This window comes from Schistocerca serialis, chromosome 2, assembly GCF_023864345.2.
Source record: "Schistocerca serialis cubense isolate TAMUIC-IGC-003099 chromosome 2, iqSchSeri2.2, whole genome shotgun sequence".
NCBI classification, from domain to species: Eukaryota; Metazoa; Arthropoda; class Insecta; order Orthoptera; family Acrididae; genus Schistocerca; species Schistocerca serialis.
In genome coordinates, this window is record NC_064639.1 from 147,957,154 (window position 1) to 147,981,243 (window position 24,090).

The window sequence follows — 24,090 nt, forward strand, 5'->3', positions numbered from 1 at the left end:
CATTGGCCATCATGTTATCAAAAGACAGTCTTGAGTCTAGGGTATAAATCAGATTGTATCCGTCCGTCGTCATCTTGAAAATAAAATCTTCCCATTGATTTACTTTATAATTGAAAGGTCTGAGTTTCAGTATTAAGCAAAAACATGTGCAGGGAGTTAGATCCAATATATAAAGTTGCAATTTATTAGACAAACGACTTTGCCATGGCATTAGGTATTAAATAAAACAAATTAATTTTATTTATTCGTTCACTGAATGATTTTCACAACATGAAACTCACTTACGGCTTGTGTAATACCATAGCAATGCTTTTGAATAGTCACGACATGTCTGTATGGAACTCTTTCTTGAAAAACCTCCAGCAGCTAACAAAGAATCTAAAAAGACAAAAACTACCGCGTCGACCTGTGACATCTTTGAGAGGTCAACTTTGTGTTGTTAAAACAAGTGTATACTATTCCGGCGGTTCTGCATTTTATGGTGTATTAAAGTATTTTGTTGTTACTTTCGTCTTCGCACATAGGACATGAAACTGTCTAAGGTGGAAAATAATTCGAAATATGGATTTTGCATCATTTCCTTTTGTTCGAGAGCCACCACGGAAGGATGAAATGATTGTTTGTTAAACGTAGGTTTTCAGTTTGTGGACATGCACCTGAGCGCTGTACAGAAGAGGAGGACAGCAAATTTTCGGGACGACGAAACAAAACTTTTAATACAACTTTGGGGAAGTCCATTTGTTCAATCGCAGATAAATTCCTCTCATAGAAAAGGGCCCATAATGGTTCAAATTGCTGCAATGATGCATCAGTATGGATTCTATAGAACACCAGAAGAGATAACTACAAGAATACGCAATTTGAAATGCATTTATCACAGAATAAAACGAGCACAGAATAGTGGTGCGTATTGCACGGAAGGGCCTGATTGGCATCATTTTAAGGCGTTAGACGCAATATTGGGTCGTAGTTCATCTACAGAATTGCGGACGGAGCCCATAGCAAAAGTGAAAAAAGAACCTGGTGTAGAAACCTCGGACAATGCTTATACATTCAGCAACGTCTGGTTAGTTTACTTTTCGCACTTTTCAGAGTAGACAGGTGAAGGCTTTGAAGAAAAGTTTGCATTCATTGTGGAGTAGAATAGATGCATGTAGAGTATAAATTGTTGAGTATATGTGTTGTTAATCAAAGAAGACAGAATTTACAACTGCGCGCTGAATAAATAACATTTTGTGTGCATGCCCTCAGTTTCTCATAGCTCCTTCCCTTGTGCTGCTTAGTATGGTGATGGCTGTAAGCAGAATGCTGCATGGCAAGCAATCAGAGTTGCATGCTGATATTTGCACGTCACCAAAAAATGGGATGTTATTGCAGGATGTAGACACTAGTGCATCAGATGGGTTCACTGAAAATGCAGAATATTTAAAACCTGTCATTTTGCATTTGATTTTCTCTCCTTCATTGTTTAAAACCATGAAATGATGGAAGTTATTGTTTCATATGTGGTCAGATGTTCTTTTCCCTATATCTCTACAAGATGTCGAGTGATAAAAAGTTGAAACAGTTAGGCCTACGTCATCTACTTATATGTTACTAATTAATTATGCTGGTTAAATTTATGATCGATATCCTGCATTCTGTGGAGCAGTTTTTTTTTTCTTAAAAAAAAGGGGGAAACTTGCTATTCTTGACTTATTACTTCTGCCTTGACGTACTGCAGTGCAGCTTAAGCTGCTGCTTGTATTGTGTTGTCTTCTTTGTATTTAGGAAGAACAGCAACATCATATTATTTTAATAGCTGTGGATGATTATCATCTGATATGTTTTAGTAACTGATATGTTTTAAGTAACCACAAAATAATTATTATGAGTACTTGAAATGAGAATAACATTTGTTATGTTGCAGGGTGTGAACATTGATTTTATTGAGTTACAACATACATTAGTTTTCTATGACTGGCTATAAAGTAGCATAGTTTGTCAACAGTATTTGATATATTACTTCCATATCCAACCATTCTAATTGAGATTTTGCTAATTTGTCATTATGTTTGCCATCGCACACCTAGTAATGCCAAACAGTTGTCAATGCACATTTTTCTTTACTCCTCCCTTGTTTTCTTTCTGGCTTGTTTTCTTGGCATGTTACCACATATACAAATTTGTCCTCTCAGTTATCTATGTGCGGGCCAACTGAAGCATACAGTACCACCCTTGTTTCATTCCAGCACCAGTGGCTTGAATGAATACCAGTACATGCAGAGGAACAATCGACATGCATATTAAGAAATAATGAGATGACTTTAACTTTTTGTGATGAAATAGATCACCAATAGTACAGGCAGAGTCACTGCATTTTACTTACATGCTACATACATGCACTGTATTATTATTTTATTCAGGGTAGGAAAACTAATGGTTCTTCAGAGATTTGCCTTTGTCTGACAGAATTATAGGTCCGTGAATTTTGACGGGGTTCTCGAGTATTGTGCAACAACTGAATTTAAGCCTCCAGACTGTTGTAATGCTTGTGCTGAACACCACCATTGCTGTAGTGTCTGCAGTTGTCATTGGATTAACATTTCTGTGACACTCTTGTATTTACCTATGAAACAAATTCATACAATATTGCTGTTCTTTGGATTTCCTATCTCCCCTCTGTAAATCCTGCAGAATTAGGGTCCCATACTGAGAAACGATACTCAAAAATTGATCAAACAGGGGTTTTGTAAGCTACCTTCATCATAGGTGAATGAAATGTTATTTATCCATCCAGAGACTTGGCATCATAATAGAATACAAAAGAATATATACGATCGTATGAGGATTGGATGGGTGGCAGGCTGTGGTCTTGGTGAAGGATTCTTCCAGTGTTTGTGTATAAGACATGTTCTTTTCTACAACTAGCTTTATCTGTTCAGTCCATTTGAGGTTGCTGTGCACACATACTTCTAGATATTTTGCGGTCGCCACTGTTTCCCGTGATTAACAAGGGTGTAACTGAACGATAACAGGTATTTCCATCTATTTATGCACAACGTATTTGTCTGTGTTTAGGGCCAACTGCCACTCCATAATCATATGTCTTTCCTGTGTGAAACTTACTGCATTTCACTTCAATTTGGTATCATTGTGACTTACTTATGTACAGCTGTACCGACGACAAGTATCTTCATGCCGCTTCAGATGTTATCAACCTGACCATTCAAATTTACTATGCACAGTAACAGCACTTTACTCCCGTGCAGTAAATCTGAAACTACTTTACATCTTATAATCCCTCCACATTAAGAATGATGTGCTGCATGCTTTTTTCTATGAAGTTCTTATTCCAGTCACAGTGCATGTACAATATTCTGTAATGTTGTATGTTGCTCACCAGGCAACAGTGCATTACTGTAATGTTTACCATAAATCGCAAAACCTCGGATTACCAAAATTGTGCCATTTAGCATCTTCTGTTTTTGATGAACAAGCAGAGCAAACTGAGTTTCACAAGATTATGGTTGTCAGAATGCATGTTTATTCCTACAGAGGATTTACGATTTCTGATAAGATCATAAGTGAGCATGCAATGCGCTCTGTACTTGTGCATAGATTGATGTCAGCAATATTAATAAGTAGCCATGTACATTTGTTGTCATGTACACCTGTCTCTTGAAAACGAGAATACTTCGCACCTTTTCCCAATCAGTCCAAATGCTTTGTTGCTGCAATTACCATAAAATAAACTACTGCTAGAAGGAACTTACTTTTGATCTATACAGAACCATGCAGCTCTCCTGGCACTCTAGTCTCTTTTTCCCTATGAATCAGTTTAGGCCTAGTTAATTTTGTATTCCACAATCCCTTGTTTCAATATCTGTCATTTTAGCACTTCTACAATGGTTGAAAGGAAAAGGCATAGTGCAGTATTCCTCAATGAAACTTTGTGAAAAGATGGAGTTCAGTATTTTGGCATTCTCAGTGTTGCCCTTAATTTTGGTGACAGTATGATTAACTTCGACCCATTTGACATTATGTAAAACTATAACCATCGAGGACTATCTGTCAGGGTGGCAGAAAAATTTTTTGCTTTTAAATTCATTGATAAAGAAAATTATTACAGAACTAATCCTTCTAATCCATAAGTAAACAAAATTCTTCAAAAGCTGTTAAATGAGATGAGCAGTCATACTCAAAGGTTTCCAGACCTTCTTACATTGGACAGAAATATTTCAGCATAATGAAGAAACGTTAGTCTGTGTTTCCAGAGATAGCAGTGCAGCATTCGCCTGTGCGTGAGGCATACTTGCTCATGTGAATGATATGATTTTGTGTGTGTGTGTGTGTGTGTGTGTGTGTGTGTGTGTGTGTGTGTGTTCGTTCTCTCTATTTCTGATGAAGGCTGTGGCGAGAAGCTAATATGAAGTGTCTCTTAATTGTGCCTGTCTGCAACTTAAAGTGTCATCTTTATGGGAAGTAGGAATATGTCTTTTCCTTACATAGGTGATAAACCATGAAATGAAATGATCATATGGCATTATTGGTCGGGGGACCTGTCTGGGGTTGTTTGGCAGCCTTGTACGAGTCCTATTTGACATCTCATCATCTGTGTGCCTTTAATGAAATGATTAGGACAACACAAATCTCCAGTTCACGAGTGAAGAAAATCTTTGCCTGGCTGATAACCGAACGGGGAGCCCACAATCTAGAGGCAGCTACAGTAACCCCAAGACCACAACCTGCAGATGAAGAAACCATCACTGGTGCTGATAAAAATAAAGAATTTTTAGTGTCAGGCGAAGACAACTTTACTGCCAAAAATTATTTTGTGAAGCCACCAAAAACTGCGGAAAGCCTTCATTGAGGCTTCATACCAGACCATTTCAATGACTGTTGTAGTTTATGTCTGAATATATCATTAATAAATATTGTTTTCTGATGAACTTGGTTGTCCCAGTCATTGTAAAAGTTTGTAGCTTTCAGTTTTGCTTCATGATATGTTGACCAGCAGTGGGATTGGGAAGTAGTATTATATGATATATTTTGAAAAAGGTTTCTAAATTTAAGCAAGTTGTGATATGATGAGTACATTTAGGAAATAAGAGTTAGACATGTTCTGAAGGAATTTTATTAATCTGGACATTGATATTCCCTGTATGCAGCAATTGCAAAATCTTAAGACCCCTACTAAGTCATCTGTGATACCCAATGCTTACTGCACCATCATATCTATCTTAAGCCTACATAGTCCAGTCAACAAAGAAAAATTGGGGGGGAAAACGGTGTAGCCACAATTTTTTTTTCGCAGTGGCAGGGTAGTGTGTCATGGACAACATAGTAAAAATTCTGCTTGGTTGGCAGTGGGGGTCATTTAAAGGTCACTTTTTTATGTTTTCCTTTAATAATTTGAAAACCGTGGACTCTAGTGACAATATTTCCCCGTGCAAAATTAAGCTACATTAATTTTTCTGTCAAACAAGGTCCAGTTCATTTTTCCTCTGCGACTGATAGTTTCCAAATTGCAGGGCATGGAAAAATCACAAATTATTAAAAATAGTGTTTTAATGGTATAAAATTACTGCTTACTATTAAATGAAGTTGGTTAAGAACGAACATTAAATGTGTGAATCATATCTTAAATGCAGTAAACCCGTATTAAGGGATAAATTGTGTTGTGGATGTGTAACAGGTTGGAGGGGGAGAGATGGAGGGTAGGAGCGTGAGGGCAGGTATGTGGTCCAATTGTGGTCATGCACATCTTTCCTTCAAAGGGTGTGCAGACTGAAGATCTAGCAGGTGATTGCCCCCACTACCTACTGCATTGTCATAAGAAGCAACTAGAGGGTTTTCATAAGTTTTACGAACTCTGCAGCACACCTTATGAAGAAAAGCCGATGCCGTGGTCGGACACATTTGGGGACTGTTTATTTTTCACAGAGTACATTAACACTGCTTGGAATACAGATATGAGTTGTTAATAATACTAATAGAAGAACATATATGGATAGAATCTAGGCTACATAAATCTGTGCACACTGTTCTACCCTGCTATAGGGGAAGTTAATTCTTAGTTGCTCTGTACGGCAGTTATAGCATTCTTCCTGGAAAGGCAAATTTTCTCAGTGCTGAGTATCTAGTGCATCACCAAACCTCAAGTCTCCCAACATCTGAAGAGGCCCAAAGACATAAACGTCTCTCTCTGCAATGAAAGTAGGTCACCAAGGTGTTATGGAACTTCGCATATTTCAGCATAAGTTAAGCAGTGCATTACAGCGGATTACTGTGCTAGACTTGAATGTGGTCAGTTGCATTCCATGAGACTTATTCACACTTACCTTGGAAGATACACTGTGGATGTGCGGTCAGTGCTGCCCACCTTAGAAGTGCCAGCAATTCCTGAATGGGAGAGGTTTATGTCTAGTAACACAATTAATGGTGAGAAAATTACAGCAGCTTTCTGACTACTCATTAATTATTCACCAAGTGACTTTAACACAATTACGTGACTTTACAGTCCACTGTCAATCATAGACAGCAGCAAGGTGCCACATTTACTAATCCAATCCCATGCCCACCAACATGACAAAGATCACCAACAACATCACATTAACTAATTAGACACTTCTCAGTTAGGCACTTCTCAACCATTATTTATAGGAATGTATTTTTACATGAAAACTGACTTAATAACTCTGAATAAGTACTCATTTAATAATAAATTGAAAGTAACTTCACTATATAAAAATTGGCCACGTGCTGAGAGGACAAGCTCTCTGAGGGTTCTGTAGAATCCTAATTATGTATATAGACAGTTCATCCGTCCTGGGAGTCGAGAATCGTAACCATTTTTGCCTGTTGTCGACAATGATACTCTCAAGATATTGGCGCCAGGAATTTCATTTCTTTCGAGAAAGTTTCAATTTTAAGTTTGAAGTCTGATAACAAATGACAAAAGAAATTTTTTTAAGTGATATAATTATATATGAACAAATATTTGGATTTTTTCCTTTATTTATATAATGGAGCCTTGCTTCCTGTCAAATTTCATTATTCTATGTCAACTGGAAGTATCCTGTAGGATTTAATAATTGAATATCAAAATGGTCACAGGAATGTTTGATCCTTGGGAGAAGTCACAAAATGCTCAAGGAACTGAACTGCAAGACTCTTGAAGATAGGTGTGAACTATCTCGAGAAAGTCCATTAAGTAAATTTCAAAAACCAGCTTCAAATGACAACTCTAGGGATATACTATAATCTCCTACGTATCGCACACATAGGGATTGTAAGGATATGATTAGAATAATTACTGCATACACAGAAGCATTCAATCAATCATTCTGTCCACAGTCCATATGTTAATGGAATGGAAAGAAACCTTAATAACCGGTACAGTGGGGTGTACCCTCTGCCATGCACCTCACAGTTGTTTGCAGAATATAGATGTAGGTGTGACATAAATGGTCGAATCTTTTGATTGTATTGCCTTAAAAGCTTCAATTTTTTACAGCATCAGGGGATTGTAGACCTTATTGTGTTGCTACATTTCAATTTGATACCTGTATCCGTTCCTGAGAAATCAGTTTTTAACATCTGGACAACAGAGTGATCCTATAAGGGTTCTGTTTTTGTTGATTAAGCTATGGGACCCTTAAAACTAGCTTAGTGAAGCTAATTTGTCTACTTATAAGAGAAACAGACTGGAAAATAAAGTCCCAGGCACATATGCGCACTTCGTTGCCAGTGGTTCCTAAGGCACGCTGCAGAGGGTTGTTATAATGTTGTGAAGTTCTATTTCCTCCTTATGGCATAGTGGTTCAGATAGAGTGGCAAAGCACCTGCTCACTCTTCACTTTTCAGACGTGAAGGAGTAAAGTGCGTGACCACAATTCACTGATCTAGCTTTCCTCACACTTCTACCTCCCATTCCATCCCCCTTCTCCCTATTACACCCAAGAACAGAATTTGTCCCCTAACACAGCTCTACTGCATTTTATGGTCAAACATTTAGCAGCATTGCACACAGTATAGTTTCACACTTGGTTTATTATTTAAAAGAAAATTACTACAGACCAGTTCCACAAAGTCCTTTCCTAAGATTGTATTGTGAGTTTCCCATATTACCCCCTAACATTTACAAATACATATAAAATACAGAAATTATTGACATAAAGCCTGTAGGAAAATTACAACTCAGAAATAAATTAATAAATGTTTGTGCTTTAGAAGTCATAAGAAGACAATTTTACATTACCAGTTTGTGGAAATATTGTTTGTCAACTACTGTGACATTATGTTATAATAATGAAGTGATTGATCATAAACCTGGATGGCAAGTAAAAAAAAAGTATTAAATAAAATCAGTTAAGTGCTTTTATACTATTATTAAGCATTTCACTCCTCGCCCTCCCCTCTATCACCCAGTTGTCACATTAAATGTCCCCTGGAATATTTATTGATTTTCTAAAAACATTATTGTGTTTTTATTTTTGTCTCCTACAATTGAAATCAGTTTTGTTTCTTTCACTTCTTAATCTTTCATTTGTTCTCTTAGAATTCTTGTAACATAAAGTTACTGTGATCACAGTAACACTTTTACAACTGAAGTCTCTCTCTCTCTCTCACTCTCTCTCTCTCTCTCTCTCTCTCACTCTCCTCTCTCTCTCTGTGTGTGTGTGTGTGTGTGTGGGGGGGGGGGGGGGGGGGAGCTCAACATATGTAGGAAAATGTTTACTGCCATCACTCTGCAGTGCTAACTTTCAGTATATGTATGAAAACTATCAATTTTTCTCATTCTATGAGAGATAGAACAGGATAAAACCAGCTGTTTGTCAACTTGTGAAGAAAAGACACTGCTGTGGTGTGGTTTCTAAATTTTACTTGTCTTTCAGAACAGGTTTTGAAGGACAGGAATTTCCCATTTGGATATTGAAACTCGCATTTCAAAGTGCTTTAAAAATTCATTTATCAATTGAAATAATCTGTGAGTTCCATTAATATAGTATGAAATTATATGAAAACTTATTGTGAAACTGAAAACCCCTGTTGAACAACAATCACTACCATGAGAGAAATTCTGACATGGCTGGAACTAATTTTGATTTACATGTATAGCACAATATTGCCTGCACATGTACACTTGTTTTGTTTTCTTAAATTTATAATTGATGTGAGAGATGTTCACCTTCATTTTCACATTATTTTTATTTACACTATGTGATCAGAAGTTTCCGGACACCCCCAAAAACATACATTTCTCATATTAGGTGCATTGTGCTGCTGCTTACTGCCAGATACTCCATATCGGTGAGATCATTTGTCATTAGACATTGTGAGAGAGCAGAATGGGGCCCTCCGTGGAACTCACGGACTTCAAACATGGTCAGGTGATTTGGTGTCACTTGTGTAATATGTCTGTACGCGAGATTTCCACTCTCCTAAACATCCCTAGGTCCACTGTTTCTGATGTAATAGTGAAGTGGAAACATGAAGGGACACGTACAGCACAAAAGCGTACAGACAGACCTCGTCTGTTGACTGACAGAGACCGCCAACAGTTGAAGAGGGTCGTAATGTGTAATAGGCAGACATCTATCCAGGTGATCACACAGGAATTCCAAACTGCATCAGAATCCACTGCAAGTACTATGACTGTTAGGCGGGAGGTGAGAAAATTTGGATTTCATGGTCGAGCAGCTGCTCATAAGCCACACATCATGCTGGTAAATGCCAAACAACGCCTCGCTTGGTGTAAGGAGCGTAAATGTCGTACAGTTGAACAGTGGAAAAATGTTGTGTGGAGTGACGAATCACGGTACACAATGTGGTGATCCGATGGCAGAGTGTGGGTATGGTGAATGCCCGGTGTATATCATCTGCCAGTTGTGTAGTGCGAACAGTAAAATTCGGAAGCAGTGGTGTTATGGTTGTTTTACATGGCACTATCACAGTGGCCTACATTGATGTTTTAAGCACCTTCTTACTTCCCACTGCTGAAGAGCAATTCGGGGATGGCAATTGCATCTTTCAACATGATCGAGCACCTGTTCGTAATGCATGGCCTGTGGCGGACTGATCACACGACAGTAACATCCTTGTAATGGGCTGGCCTGCACAGAGTCCTGACCTGAATCCTATAGAACATCTTTGGGATATTTTGGAATGCCAACTTCGTGACAGCCCTCACCATCTGATATCAATACCTCTCCTCAGTGCAGCATTCTGTGAAGAATGGGATGCCATTCCCCAAGAAACCTTCCAGCACCCGATTGAACATATTCCTGCGAGAGTGGAAGCTGTCATCAAGGCTAAGGATTGGCCAACACTATAGTGAATTCCAGCATTACCGATGGAGGGGACCACGAACTTGGGAGTCATTTTCAGCCAGGTGTCTGGATACTTTTGATCACGTGTGTATCTTACACTGTTTGATACTGTAATGTAGGGTTAATCATCGCAGAGATGAATTCTCGGTTTCCTAGCAAGAACCAAGGTATCGTGTATCAGCCTAAATGCTACTCTGGGCTACAGTATGTATTTGCCATTCGGTTTATCTGAACGCTTCCATACTTTGTTTGCTCAAGTGATAGAGAAAAAAACTTGCCAATTAGAAAGGGAGTCAATACAGCCAAATTTGGTGGGTATGCAACATTGCAAGGATAATGTAAAAAACACACACACTCTTAAGAGAAAAAATGCGCCATGTATGAATTATCTGAATGTTCAGAACTAGATAGATGTGATGTACATGTACAGACAAACAAATGAACCTAGTTTTAGGAGAAATGAATGATTTATACAAGAGAAAGAGCTTCACAAAGTGAGCAAATCTGTAATACATTGGTCCTCCTCTGGCTCTTATGCAAGCTATTCAGCTTGGCATTGATTGATAGAGTTGTTGGACGTTCTACTGAGGGATATCATGCCAAATTCTGTCCAAGTGGCACATTAGATCTTTAAAATCCTGAGCTGGTTGGAGGGCCTTGCCAATAATGCTCCGAACATTCTCAGTTTGGGAGAGACTCGGTGACCTTGCTGGGCAAGAAAGGGTCTGACAAGCAATAGAAACTGTAGTCTTGTGCAGGCGCGCAGTAGCTTGTGGAAATGAAAGTCCAGGATGGCTTGCCACAAAGGGAAACAAAACATGCATTTTAGAGCTCATGTGTACTGGGCAATTTTTTCATGTTTTGGTCCATACTCCCTGCTTCCAATCTGTGGAAGACAAAAGAGCTTGCACTAGAAGAGATTTGTTTTGCAGCATCGAAGATAAAGTGCTCATACCTCTAAGTTAAGCATTTTTGGAGCCCATGTTTACTAGACTTTTTTACTTCTTGTGATCATTCCTGTTATATCCCAGAATATTGATGATTCCTTGTGGGACACCCTATATATTCAAAGGCAGATATTACTGTGGTGTCTGATAATGAAACAGTGGATGTAACTGGAATGAAACTACTGTGGCATGATTTAAATCTTGTAAAAGGTTGAAGAGAACAACAACAGAGAGCTCATTTATACTGTAAAACAGATGAGCGTTATTTTCATGTGGTTGCATTGTAATCAATTTAAGGTGATGTGCCAGACTCTTGGTAAAATGTTGCTTCATATATATGTAGTCATTGAAAGATACTGTAATACACTCCTGGAAATGGAAAAAAGAACACATTGACACCGGTGTGTCAGACCCACCATACTTGCTCCGGACACTGCGAGAGGGCTGTACAAGCAATGATCACACGCACGGCACAGCGGACACACCAGGAACCGCGGTGTTGGCTGTCGAATGGCGCTAGCTGCGCAGCATTTGTGCACCGCCGCCGTCAGTGTCGGCCAGTTTGCCGTGGCATACGGAGCTCCATCGCAGTCTTTAACACTGGTAGCATGCCGCGACAGCGTGGACGTGAACCGTATGTGCAGTTGACGGACTTTGAGCGAGGGCGTATAGTGGGCATGCGGGAGGCCGGGTGGACGTACCGCCGAATTGCTCAACACGTGGGGCGTGAGGTCTCCACAGTATATCGATGTTGTCGCCAGTGGTCGGCGGAAGGTGCACGTGCCCATCGACCTGGGACCGGACCGCAGCGGCGCACGGATGCACGCCAAGACCGTAGGATCCTACGCAGTGCCGTAGGGGACCGCACCGCCACTTCCCAGCAAATTAGGGACACTGTTGCTCCTGGGGTATCGGCGAGGACCATTCGCAACCGTCTCCATGAAGCTGGGTTACGGTCCCGCACACCGTTAGGCCGTCTTCCGCTCACGCCCCAACATCGTGCAGCCCGCCTCCAGTGGTGTCGCGACAGGCGTGAATGGAGGGACGAATGGAGACGTGTCGTCTTCAGCGATGAGAGTCGCTTCTGCCTTGGTGCCAATGATGGTCGTATGCGTGTTTGGCGCCGTGCAGGTGAGCGCCACAATCAGGACTGCATACGACCGAGGCACACAGGGCCAACACCCGGCATCATGGTGTGGGGAGCGATCTCCTACACTGGCCGTACACCACTGGTGATCGTCGAGGGGACACTGAATAGTGCACGGTACATCCAAACCGTCATCGAACCCATCGTTCTACCATTCCTAGACCGGCAAGGGAACTTGCTGTTCCAACAGGACAATGCACGTCCGCATGTATCCCGTGCCACCCAACGTGCTCTAGAAGGTGTAAGTCAACTACCCTGGCCAGCAAGATCTCCGGATCTGTCCCCCATTGAGCATGTTTGGGACTGGATGAAGCGTCGTCTCACGCGGTCTGCACGTCCAGCACGAACGCTGGTCCAACTGAGGCGCCAGGTGGAAATGGCATGGCAAGCGGTGTCACAGGACTACATCCAGCATCTCTACGATCGTCTCCATGAGAGAATAGCAGCCTGCATTGCTGCGAAAGGTGGATATACACTGTACTAGTGCCGACATTGTGCATGCTCTGTTGCCTGTGCCTGTGGTTCTGTCAGTGTGATCATGTGATGTATCTGACCCCAGGAATGTGTCAATAAAGTTTCCCCTTCCTGGGACAATGAATTCACGGTGTTCTTATTTCAATTTCCAGGAGTGTAGATTATGTTCCACATTAAACTGGGCAATTGTGTATTAGGTCATGTAATCCAGTTCGGTTTTCAAAAATTCCATGCTCATTCCATAATGGAAGGCCTTTGATTACTGTCCGAATCAACAACAACACAATATTTTACATCTTAGCAAAATATACTCATAAATGTTCAGGGTAACTACAAAAGAATCTTGATTTTTACGTACCTGTATTTAACTATGCATATAACTTATAATAGCAACTGATACATACAGCCTGTCGAAATACTCTCCTCCACAATTGATACACCACTCCTAACGCTGGTTCCAGTTCTGCAAGCAGTCTTGGTATGCCTCTTGCCAGATCGCAAGGAGCGCCTTCTGCGAATTTTCTTTTATCTTGTCTATTGTTGCAGATCTTTGTCCTTTCAATGAGATTTTCAACTTTGAAATAAAACAATTCTGCAGGGGTCAGGTCTGGAGAGTACGGAGGATGAGGCAGCACAGTGATTTCGGTTTTCCTTGCAATAATCACACACCAACAGGGATGATGTACGGGTGCCTAATCGTGATGCAATAGCCATCAGTTGTCGCAACATGTCCTGATAGTACCATCTGTTAACAGTTTGTCCCTGTGGCATGAATTCATGATGAACTAATCCTTCAAAGTCGAAGAATACTTCCTGCATGGCTTTGACATTTGGCCTTACCTGATGAGCTTTTTCTGCTTGTAGAGAACCTTTCCTGACCCATTGTGAAGACCAAACCTTGGTCTCAACATCGTAACCACAGACGCATGTCTCATCACAAGTTATGATTCTCTTAAGGAACATTTCATTCTCATTTGCACGATTTAAAAGCTCTTCACAGATTGTGAGGCGAAGGTCTTTCTGGTCTTGACTCATGAGCCATTGGATGAACTTGGTGGCAGCAGGATGCCTTCCAAGATGCTGTGTCAGGATTTCATGACATGATCCAACTGCAGTGTTGCATTCTTCTGCAATCTCTTGGGTCAGTCAGTCTTCATTTGGCATGCACAATTTTGTTGACGTTCCTGACATGAGCATCATCGTTAGACATCTTGAATGAGAGTGATCTTTAATTTCCATACGGCCATTTTTAATCCGTGTGAACCATTTGTAACACCAAATATGGCTTAAGCATTCACCACTGTATGCTTTCTGCATCGTTTGGTGTGGCTCTGTAAAGGTTTTCTTGAATTTTGTGCAAAAATTTAATGCAGATGCACTAACTGCCATTTCAAAATTCGCAAACTTTGCGGCACAACATTCTACTCAATACAGCACTGAACAATAACTAACAAACATACAACAATGAAACTTCCAGCAGTTACACATTAACACAGGCATGTGCTGGGATGCCAACTACATTTCGCTCCAACACACCATTGGCATGAAATTATGAATGTTCCAGAATTTTTTGGACAGACCTTATATTATAGATATCCAGTGTAACCTTTAGCCAAACTGCAGCAATGCAATTCAGTACACAGATATTGCAGCCTATTCCCATCCACAGTAATCAGTCCCACAGTGGTATGATTGCAGAATGTAACCAGTTTGTGCAGTGCATACGTTTCCAGAGTTATAGGTTGTTCAGATTTTTTCATTTCTTTTGTAGTTACCCTGTGTAATTGATGCTGAAAGCATGTACACACACATTCGGAGGAACTGCACTTCTGTTGTGTATTATTATTGTAATTTTTGCATTGTAACCAGTCCAACTGCACTAGAGCTCACAAATAAATTCCAAGAAAGACAGGTAAGAGCTGAAGATCCTATCAAATTAATTCTGTAGCAGATTGCTATGCATCATATAGAAGAGACATTGAGTGGCAGACAGGGACAACAAAAAGACTGCTATACTTTTAAGCATCTTCAGTCGTCACTGTAACAATCAGGTTTATTTATAATTTTGTTTGCTAGGATCATAACAGTTTTCATTCTTAATCTTACTACTAAAAAGAATATAAAGTTACCATCATTACTCGTGTTTTTTTCTTACGTCTTTTTTTTAACGTTTTTCTGCTCATAAGTGGTAGATTTTTGTATGCAGCACTTTCACTGACACTAAGAAGAACTTTAAAGTTAATGAACGTGTATCAGACAAATATAAAATTCAAAGTGAACTAACATTTCAGTCGAGGAAATTAATGTGCATAAACTTGTTTGTAGTAATTCCAGTCAATCAAAGTGTATTAATGAAAGTTACTTGGTTCACCAGCCCTCGTCGTTAATCTGCTAGGCAGATTTGTCCTTGGACAAGCTTGCCTCCCAGTACCCCTAAGGCAATGCGTTAATGCACCACATTTCCTTACCCCTCAAATTTGTCACGTAATTTCATTATTGTTACATGTGATGAAGGTTCCATATTAAACTCTGCCCTCCATCATCTCTGCACTTCTTTTATGTTTTCACATTTCCAATAACACTTTACACTCAGGTGACAAAAGTCAAGGGATAGCGATATGTACATAACAGATGGCAGTAGATTGCTTACACAAAGTATAAGAGGGCAGTGTATTGGCTGAGCTCTAATTTGCACTCCGGTGCCTGACATGATTATGGCTGCACAAGGGAATTAACAGATTTTGAGCACAGAATGGTTGTTGGAGCTAGATGCACATGACATTTCATTTGGAAATTATTAGGCAATTCAGTATTTCAAGATCCACAGTGTCAAGAGTGTGCCGAGAATACCTCTTACCACGGACAACACAGTGAGCCTTCACTTAATGACCAAGAGCAGTGGAATGTGCATACTTGTCATTGATGACAGACAATATATGACATAGCTCCATTCAGCAATACTAAACAGTCCTCCAAAGTAGTACGTTCAGTCAACGATTTAACAATTGCAAATTTCAGGGAAAGCCTACAGCAGTTAGACTGGGATGAGGTGTACCGTGAACCTGATGCCAATTTAAAATATAATTTATTTCATGACATTTTTGTAAATGCATTTGAAAACTGCTTCCCCAAGAAAATAGTTAAATATACTCGTAAGAAACCTTGTAACGAACCATGGCTTACTAAGGGTATAAAAATATCTTGTAACCGGAAAAGAGAAATGTATCTGACAGCAAGAAAGAGTAGTGACCCAGAAACTATCAAAAATTATAAAAACTACTGTGTTATATTAAGTAAAGTTATTAAAAAATCCAGGAGTATGTGTATCATGTCTGAAATCAGCAACTCTGATAATAAAATTAAAACAATTTGGAATATTATTAAAAGAGAAACAGGTCAACCAAGAGCAGAGGAAGACAGAATTACCATCAAATTGAATGAAAACTTTACGAACAAAAAGCCAGAAGTTGAAAATATTTTTAATAATCATTTTCTAAATGTTGTGGATATAGTAGGATCCAGGTGTTCATTAGAAGATGCTAGGCTGTTAATGGAAGAGGCCATACCTATGCAATTTGATACAATTGAAATCTCACCCACTTCTCCCTCTGAAATTAGGAAAATAATAAACTTGCTTAAAAGCAAAAACTCACATGGAATTGATGGCATTTCCAGCAAAATACTAAAAGCTTGTTCTCAACAGATAAGTAAGATTCTCAGCCACCTGTGTAATAGCTCTCTGGAACAGGGCATTTTCCCTGATAGACTGAAATATGCTATTGTTATACCTTTGCATAAAAAGGGGGATAGATCTGATGTCAACAATTACCGTCCAATCTCCTTTCTAACAGCTTTATCCAAAATTTTTGAGAAAGTAATGTATTCAAGAGTAGCTTCACATATCTGTAAAAATGAAGTACTAACAAAATGTCAGTTTGGTTTCCAGAAAGGTTTTTCAACAGAAAATGCCATATATGCTTTCACCAGTCAAATTTTGAATGATCTGAATAACCGAACACCACCCATTGGGATTTTTTGTGATCTCTCAAAGGCTTTTGATTGTGTAAATCATGAAATTCTGCTAGACAAGCTCAAGTATTGTGGCATGAGTGGGATAGTGCACAAATGGTTTAATTCGTACCTAACTGGAAGAGTGCAGAAAGTTGAAATAAGTAGTTCTCGTAACATGCAAAGATCAGCACATTCTTCAAACTGGGGAACTATCAAGAATGGGGTTCCACAAGGGTCAGTCTTGGGTCCTTTGTTGTTCTTATTATATATTAATGACTTGCCATTCTATATTCATGAAGAGGCAAAGTTAGTTCTCTTTGCTGATGATACAAGTGTAGTAATCACACCTGACAAACAAGAATTAACCGATGAAATTGTCAATACTGTCTTTCAGAAAATTACTAAGTGGTTCCTTGTAAACGGACTCTCACTGAATTTTGATAAGAAACAGTACATACAGTTCCGTACAGGGAATGGTATGACGCCATTAATAAATCTAGACCTTAATCAGAAGCATGTAGATAAGGTAGAATATTCCAAATTTTTAGGTGTGTCTATTGATGAGAGATTAAATTGGAAGAAACACATTGATGATCTGCTGAAACGTTTGAGTTCAGCTACTTATGCAATAAGGGTCATTGCAAATTTTGGTGATAAACATCTTAGTAAATTAGCTTACTACGCCTATTTTCACTCATTGCTTTCATATGGCATGATATTTTGGGGGAATTCATCACTGAGGAATAAAGTATTTATTGCACAAAAGCGTGTAATCAGAATAATAGCCGGAGTCCACCCAAGATCATCCTGCAGACATGTATTTAAGGATCTAGGGATATTCACAGTAGCTTCTCAGTATATATACTCTCTTATGAAATTTGTTATTAACAACCAAACCCAATTCAAAAGTAATAGCAGTGTGCATAACTACAATACTAGGAGAAAGGATGATCTTCACTATTCAAGATTAAATCTAACTTTGGCACAGAAAGGGATGAATTATACTGGCACTAAAGTCTTTGGTCACTTACCAAATAGTATCAAAAGTCTGACAGATAACCAACAAGTATTTAAGAAGAAATTAAAGGAATTTCTGAGTGACAACTCCTTCTACTCCATAGAGGAATTTTTAGATATAAATTTAAAAAAAAATAAAGTTGTTATATCAACTTAAGTATGTTGTTAAATTAACCTAATTGTGTCATGTATTAGAAAATTCGACTCGTTCCACATCATTACGAAATATCGTATTCATGATCCATGGAACTAGTATTAATCTAATCTAATCTAGACAAGCAACACTGTGTGAAATACCAGGTGTACCGGTATGAAATGAGCGTATTTTTTTTTCCTTTTTTTTGTGAAAGTGAAACACTAATTTTGAATTGAAAAGTAAAAACATTTTATTCAATGTACTGACCATTGCTTTCTATACATTTTGACCATCTTTCTGGCAATTTGTGGACACCACGTCAATAGAAATTTTCATCTTTTGAAGCAAACCAATCAGACACCCAATTTTCATAGGAATTGAAGTGTTCCTCAGCCAATGCATGTCCCATTGATGAAAACAAATGGTAGTCGGAAGGGGCCAAGTCTGGTGAATACGGCGGGTGGGGTAGCAGCTCCCAGCCAAGTGTTTTTATTGATCCTGAACCCGTTTTGCTTTGTGTGCAGGTGCATTGTCGTGTAAAAAAATTACTTTTCCATGTCTTCTGGCTCATTCTGGTCTTTTTTCGATCAATGCGTAGTTCAAATTGATTATTTGTTGTCTGTAGCGATTAGTATTCACAGTTTCACCGGGTTTTAGAAGCTCATGAGACACCACTCCTTTCTGATCCCAACAAACACAGAGCATTGTCTTCTTGCCGAATCAATCTGGTTTTGTAGTCGATGTTGATGGTTGTCCCGAATTAACCCATGATTTTTCCCATTTAGGATTCTTAAAATAAATCCATTTTTCATCGCCAATAACAACTCAATGCAAAATTGATTTTTTTTCATGTCTTTGAAGCAAAATTTGACAAATGGTTTTTCGGTTTTCCATCTGTCTTTCACTCAATTCATGTGGCACCCGTTTTCCACACTTTTGGATCTTTCCCATAGCTTTCAAACAGTCAGAAATTGTTTGTTGCGCAACATTTAGCATTGCTGCCATTTGCTTCTGTCTCAAAGTATCATCTTCATCCAATATTGCTCGCAAGTCGGCGTCTTCGAACTTTTTTGGTCGTCTTCCACGTTCTTCATTTCTTACATCAAAATCATTATTTCTGAACTGTTGACACCATCTTTTGCATGTTGCTTCTGATAGAGCATGATCACCATATGCCTCGACAAGTGACTCAATGCAACTCTGCAGCACTTTTTTTCAAATGAAAACAAAAAATGAATGGTTTCCGCAAATCATCACTTTCTGGTACAAAATTTGACATTGTTAACACGATGAAAACATGATGATGTTTGTTCCATGACTTGATGTATACTAAATATCTTTGACAGATGTCATACAAACCAAACAAAAAAAAAAATTAAAGCTCATTCACAACAAATGTTCCCTATCGACACATTTGTATCGTAACGCTCATTTAATACCGGTACACCTGGTAACAGCGGAAATCAATGTGGGAAGTATGCTGAATGTATGGCACAGACCCCACAAACCAAGGACCCAGGTCGTCAACAAGGTACTGTGGAAACTAATGGTGGCTCCATTATAGTGTGGGCTGTGGTTATGTGGAATGGACTGTGTCCTCTGGTCCAACTGGACAGATCATTGGCTGAAAGGGACTATGTTTGATTACTTGGAGACCACTTGCAGCCTTGCATGGACTTCATGTTCCTAAACATTGATTAAACTTTTATGGATGACAGTGTGCCATATCACCGGAACTCAGGTGTTCATGGTTTGTGTGAAGAACATTCTGGACAATTGGAGCGAATGGTTTGGCCAATCAGATCGCTCGTCATGAATCCCATTGAACATTAATGGGACATAACTGAGAGGTCAATTAGTGCACAAAACCATGCACTGGAACACTTTCACAATTGTGGACAGCTACAGAGGTAGTGTGGCTCAATATTTCTGTAGGGGACTCCCAATGACTTGCTGAGTCCATGCCATGCCAAGCAAATATACCTCCTCAGTTTTTAAAGTTCAGACAGTGTAAACCCCTTTGGAGAAGCACCTTGTGTAACATCAAAACAGTGACTCTTATGAACTGAAGCTAGATATATCTATTTACTGACTGATAAGCCAGGAAATATTCAAAAGACATCATGATTTGTTTTTAATAACTTAATACAAACAAGGATGACTGGAACTTTTCCCTGGCTTGTCACTTGGCCCTAGAACTGTATTAGCTGAACAAAATAAATGCAAACAACGTGTCAGCTAATACTAAGACTAATTGAATCCTACAACTAATTGAAACCAAAACAAAAGCAATGCAAAAGATCTTCACACATGCATCAGTATCCAGATTATTGATACACTGTTCACTTATAATCACAGCCAACACTGTAATGGCATTTTCTGTCAGCATAAGCCTAATTTGAGACAAACCTAGTGAGAGCCAAGATAACAGAATATTCCCACAATGAGAGCAAAAACTGCTTTAAATTGTGTTGTCTGGCAAATTCATAACAAAAATGTGACCATACAATAATACCATTTACAGCAGCTATTAAATACATGTTCAGTAAACTAAACAGTGTGGAAGCTTGCTTTCTGAATGAATTTATCTTACATTTGCATACATGACACTCAAAAATTCATATTAACAATATTACAAAAAAGGATAGTTGCTACATGTTCTTTAGCCTGGATTTCCCATTGTTCGAAAAATTCCTATTAGAGTGATTAAAGCTGTAGGAAATATATGACTGCCATTAATATAACAAGTGATCACTTGAGTCATGTTGATAAATTTTATTGTTGGCGTAAGTGACTATTTTTGCAAGAATATGATGCAGATAACTCGGGAGGTGATAACAGATAACTTATATTATTTGGATTGATCATTTAGGAAAAAGGAAGAACAGGAATATTGGAAATGTGACTGGATTATACTCAGTGCGTACAGAAAGAGAGGTGCAAAAATATTACAGATGAGAACACAAAGTAGGGAAAGCATATGGGAACAACTGAAAGCCAAGAGGAGATAGGGAATAAATTTCACATGTGGAAAAAGGTGGATACAGTAAAGGGGCAGTCACACTGGAGGCAGGAAGTATATTTTATGGGGAAGGTTATGTTAAAGTTGGAGGAAGGTGAAAAATGGCATGGACGGCAGTAGGAAATTAACATATTGACTGACACATGCGTGGTAATGGCTGTTTCACCCCCATCCTAGTGCATCAGGCATGAGGCTCTGCTGTGGCCACCAGTGGGCACACGGTGTCAGGCATAAGGCTCTGCTGTGTCTTTGGGACAGTCAGTGTAAATTGAAGATATGTGAGATGGTAAAGAATATACAAGCCTAATAATATATACCATTAATAAGGTAACAAAAATGTAATAACAGCAAATAGCAGTAACATAGATAACACAAGTTGGAAAAATCTGTGGCAGGAAAATGGTGGACTAAGTGCCAACTGTCGGGGTATCTTCAGGGACAGATTGTGGCTTGCACTAGATAAAGACCTCACATATTTCAGAGAAGCCTCTATATTCCACATCTCATTCATTCAAGAAAACGTGTATCATCATTCCTTCAGGTAACATCTTAGGGAGAAAAAGAGAGAGAGCCAAAGGATGTGGTAAATTTCATAGCTCCTAATAGACTTTTCTATATATGAAATCTCTGATAGAGTGAAATCGTTAAGTCTTTTCTGATATTAAATAGGAACCACTTCTTAATGTTCTGCAAAATTATATTTATTTGGTCACGAACTGGCTTTTGGTTTCTTAGAACAGCATTGCACAGTGTTTCCAGTTTAAGATTAATATCTTGTTATGCCAACACAAGTGGAAAATTCAGTTAATCTTTTCCTCATTTTTATTTGATCAATCTTATTGTATTATGGGTTCCGTTTGCCCTCAGTAGTAGTATAAGTGATAGGCTATGGAACAAGGCTTTTTTTCTTTTTTTTTTTTTTTTTTTTCAAAAAATTTGCGGTTTTATAATTATTGACTCAAATATAGTGAAAAAAAATTGTTCCATGTCCTAGTAAATCTACTGCTTTTTGGGATCAACATAACTTGAAATAAAATAAGTATGTAAAATAAATAGAAATTAAAAATAAAGATGAGGTAAAGATTATAGAAGCTATTTTAAATCTCATCTATGCAACTACAAGAAAGTACACACCAAACGTGTTTCATTTTATTTGTATAAAACATCATCAGTAATCGGTAATGAAGTATCTTTGCAGTTCAGGTTTCTTTTTAAATATAAAAACAGAAAGCAAGACAAATTGTAAATAAGTTTCATTACAGATCATTGATGATGCTTTATATCAATAAAACTAAGCACATGTAGTGACAAAAATACACATTTTCCTGTAGTAGCACAGACGGATTTAAAATACCTTCAATAATTATAAAGCAACAACAGACACTAATACCTTACAAATCAAGAATTTAATTAGACAAAGCCTTCAGTTTTCCCATTTTCATAGAACTCGTATATAGATGAGCCTGTTATGGGCTATAAATTATTCCTGGAGGGACTAAAAGGTACTTTGTAGTTGTTGTGGCTCTTGCTTGTCCAGAAAAATAATAGGATGGATAAGTAGAAGCATTACCACTAACATCAGTTAATGAAGGCTCTTATGTGGATGAGTTAAAGATTCCTACCTCACCAAAGGTTCATGTTTTGCAAGAAATCCATTATAAAGCCAACACAACACCTGTACTAAGAGACTACAACTTCCACAAGAAGTGTATGTTATTGGAGTTAGAGAACCAAAGATGGAGTAGGCAAGTTCTTTAGTGATGCAGACCATATCTCACCTGTCTACCGTACACACAGATGCAAGAAGTTGCTGCTCACCCCATACATCTATCAAGCTAACAATGTACACAATATACCTGCTACCACGTGACATTATGTGCAGTGACACTCTGTAAGATCTCCAACAGGAACTATCTGCCATATTTCTCCTAATTAGCAGCTTTAATGAATAGAATTTGTTATAGAGCCAAAGATAGTTCAGTTGGAAGCTGCATCAGTTTTGCACACCAGTGACCACTTGCCAGTATGGTTTCACACTGGAAACAGAGTGGAGACTGACATGCTGCCACAGAAATGGGTGTACTAGTAAGGAAATTTGGATGCCATACAACCATATGGCTGAGTGTATGATAAACCAACCAACTAACACATCTATCCTAACATTAGACAGTGATATCAGATAACATTCTGTTAACATGTGGAGCACAAAGGAAACAAGTTCTACAATTTGGGACATGAATGCAGTTGTGGGAAAGTTTATGAGTGTAATATGTTACCAGAAAACTTCAAAAGAATTTTTGATTGGGAGAATCGTGGTACATTCATTGATTAAATAGAACTTGCTGGAGTACTGAAGAGAATTCCTGAATTCTATCACCCATCAATGTAATGAAAATGATTAATTTTTGAAAACAGAATTGGATAGTTATAAGAACCTACTCACTAAGTGACAGCATAAGAAAATCTATATATATATATATATATATATATATATATATATATATATATAAAGACATGGGAATGTGCAAGTTCTGGAGCCAGTGGCTCCTTCCAGAAGAAGGGTTGAAGGGGAAGGAAGAGGGTTAAAGAAAAAACAGTGGTGAGGTTTACAAAATGGGGAAAATTATGGTTAAGTCATTCAAAGCCCCATGTCAGGAGAGTCTTACTGGATGGGATGAGAAGGAAAGACTGACTGTTAGGGTCTGCACCAGAGGAGGTTTTAAATCCTGAGAGCTTAGATGTGGAAGGTAGGATAATAAGCAAGGTAGAGATTAGTGACAAAACACTATGCAAGAGTTAATAAGAGCAGAAAGCAAAGTGGATTATACATGGTATATAATTGGGGGGGGGGGGGGAATCAGAAAATAAAAGATAGAGAAAAATAGAAGGGAGCGAAGAAATTAATGTAAATTTAGGCCAGGTGGGTGGCGAGAACCAAGAACATGTTGTAACACTAGTTCCCACCTGTGGAATTCGGAGAAATTAGTGTTGTGGGTGAATCCAAATGGCACATGAGGCGAAAC

The 24,090-nt window shown here is 38.6% G+C and overlaps 1 protein-coding gene across 1 annotated transcript in view; it reads left to right on the forward strand.

Moving 5' to 3' along the window:
• The first annotated feature begins 432 nt into the window (after positions 1–432).
• Positions 433–24,090, forward strand: part of LOC126456863 (uncharacterized) — a 58,079-nt gene continuing 34,421 nt past the window's right edge. The window contains exon 1 of the mRNA XM_050092679.1: positions 433–1,066. Within this exon, the coding sequence (XP_049948636.1) occupies positions 651–1,066 (416 nt within the window). The 5' untranslated portion in view covers positions 433–650. The remainder of the gene's footprint in view (positions 1,067–24,090) is intronic.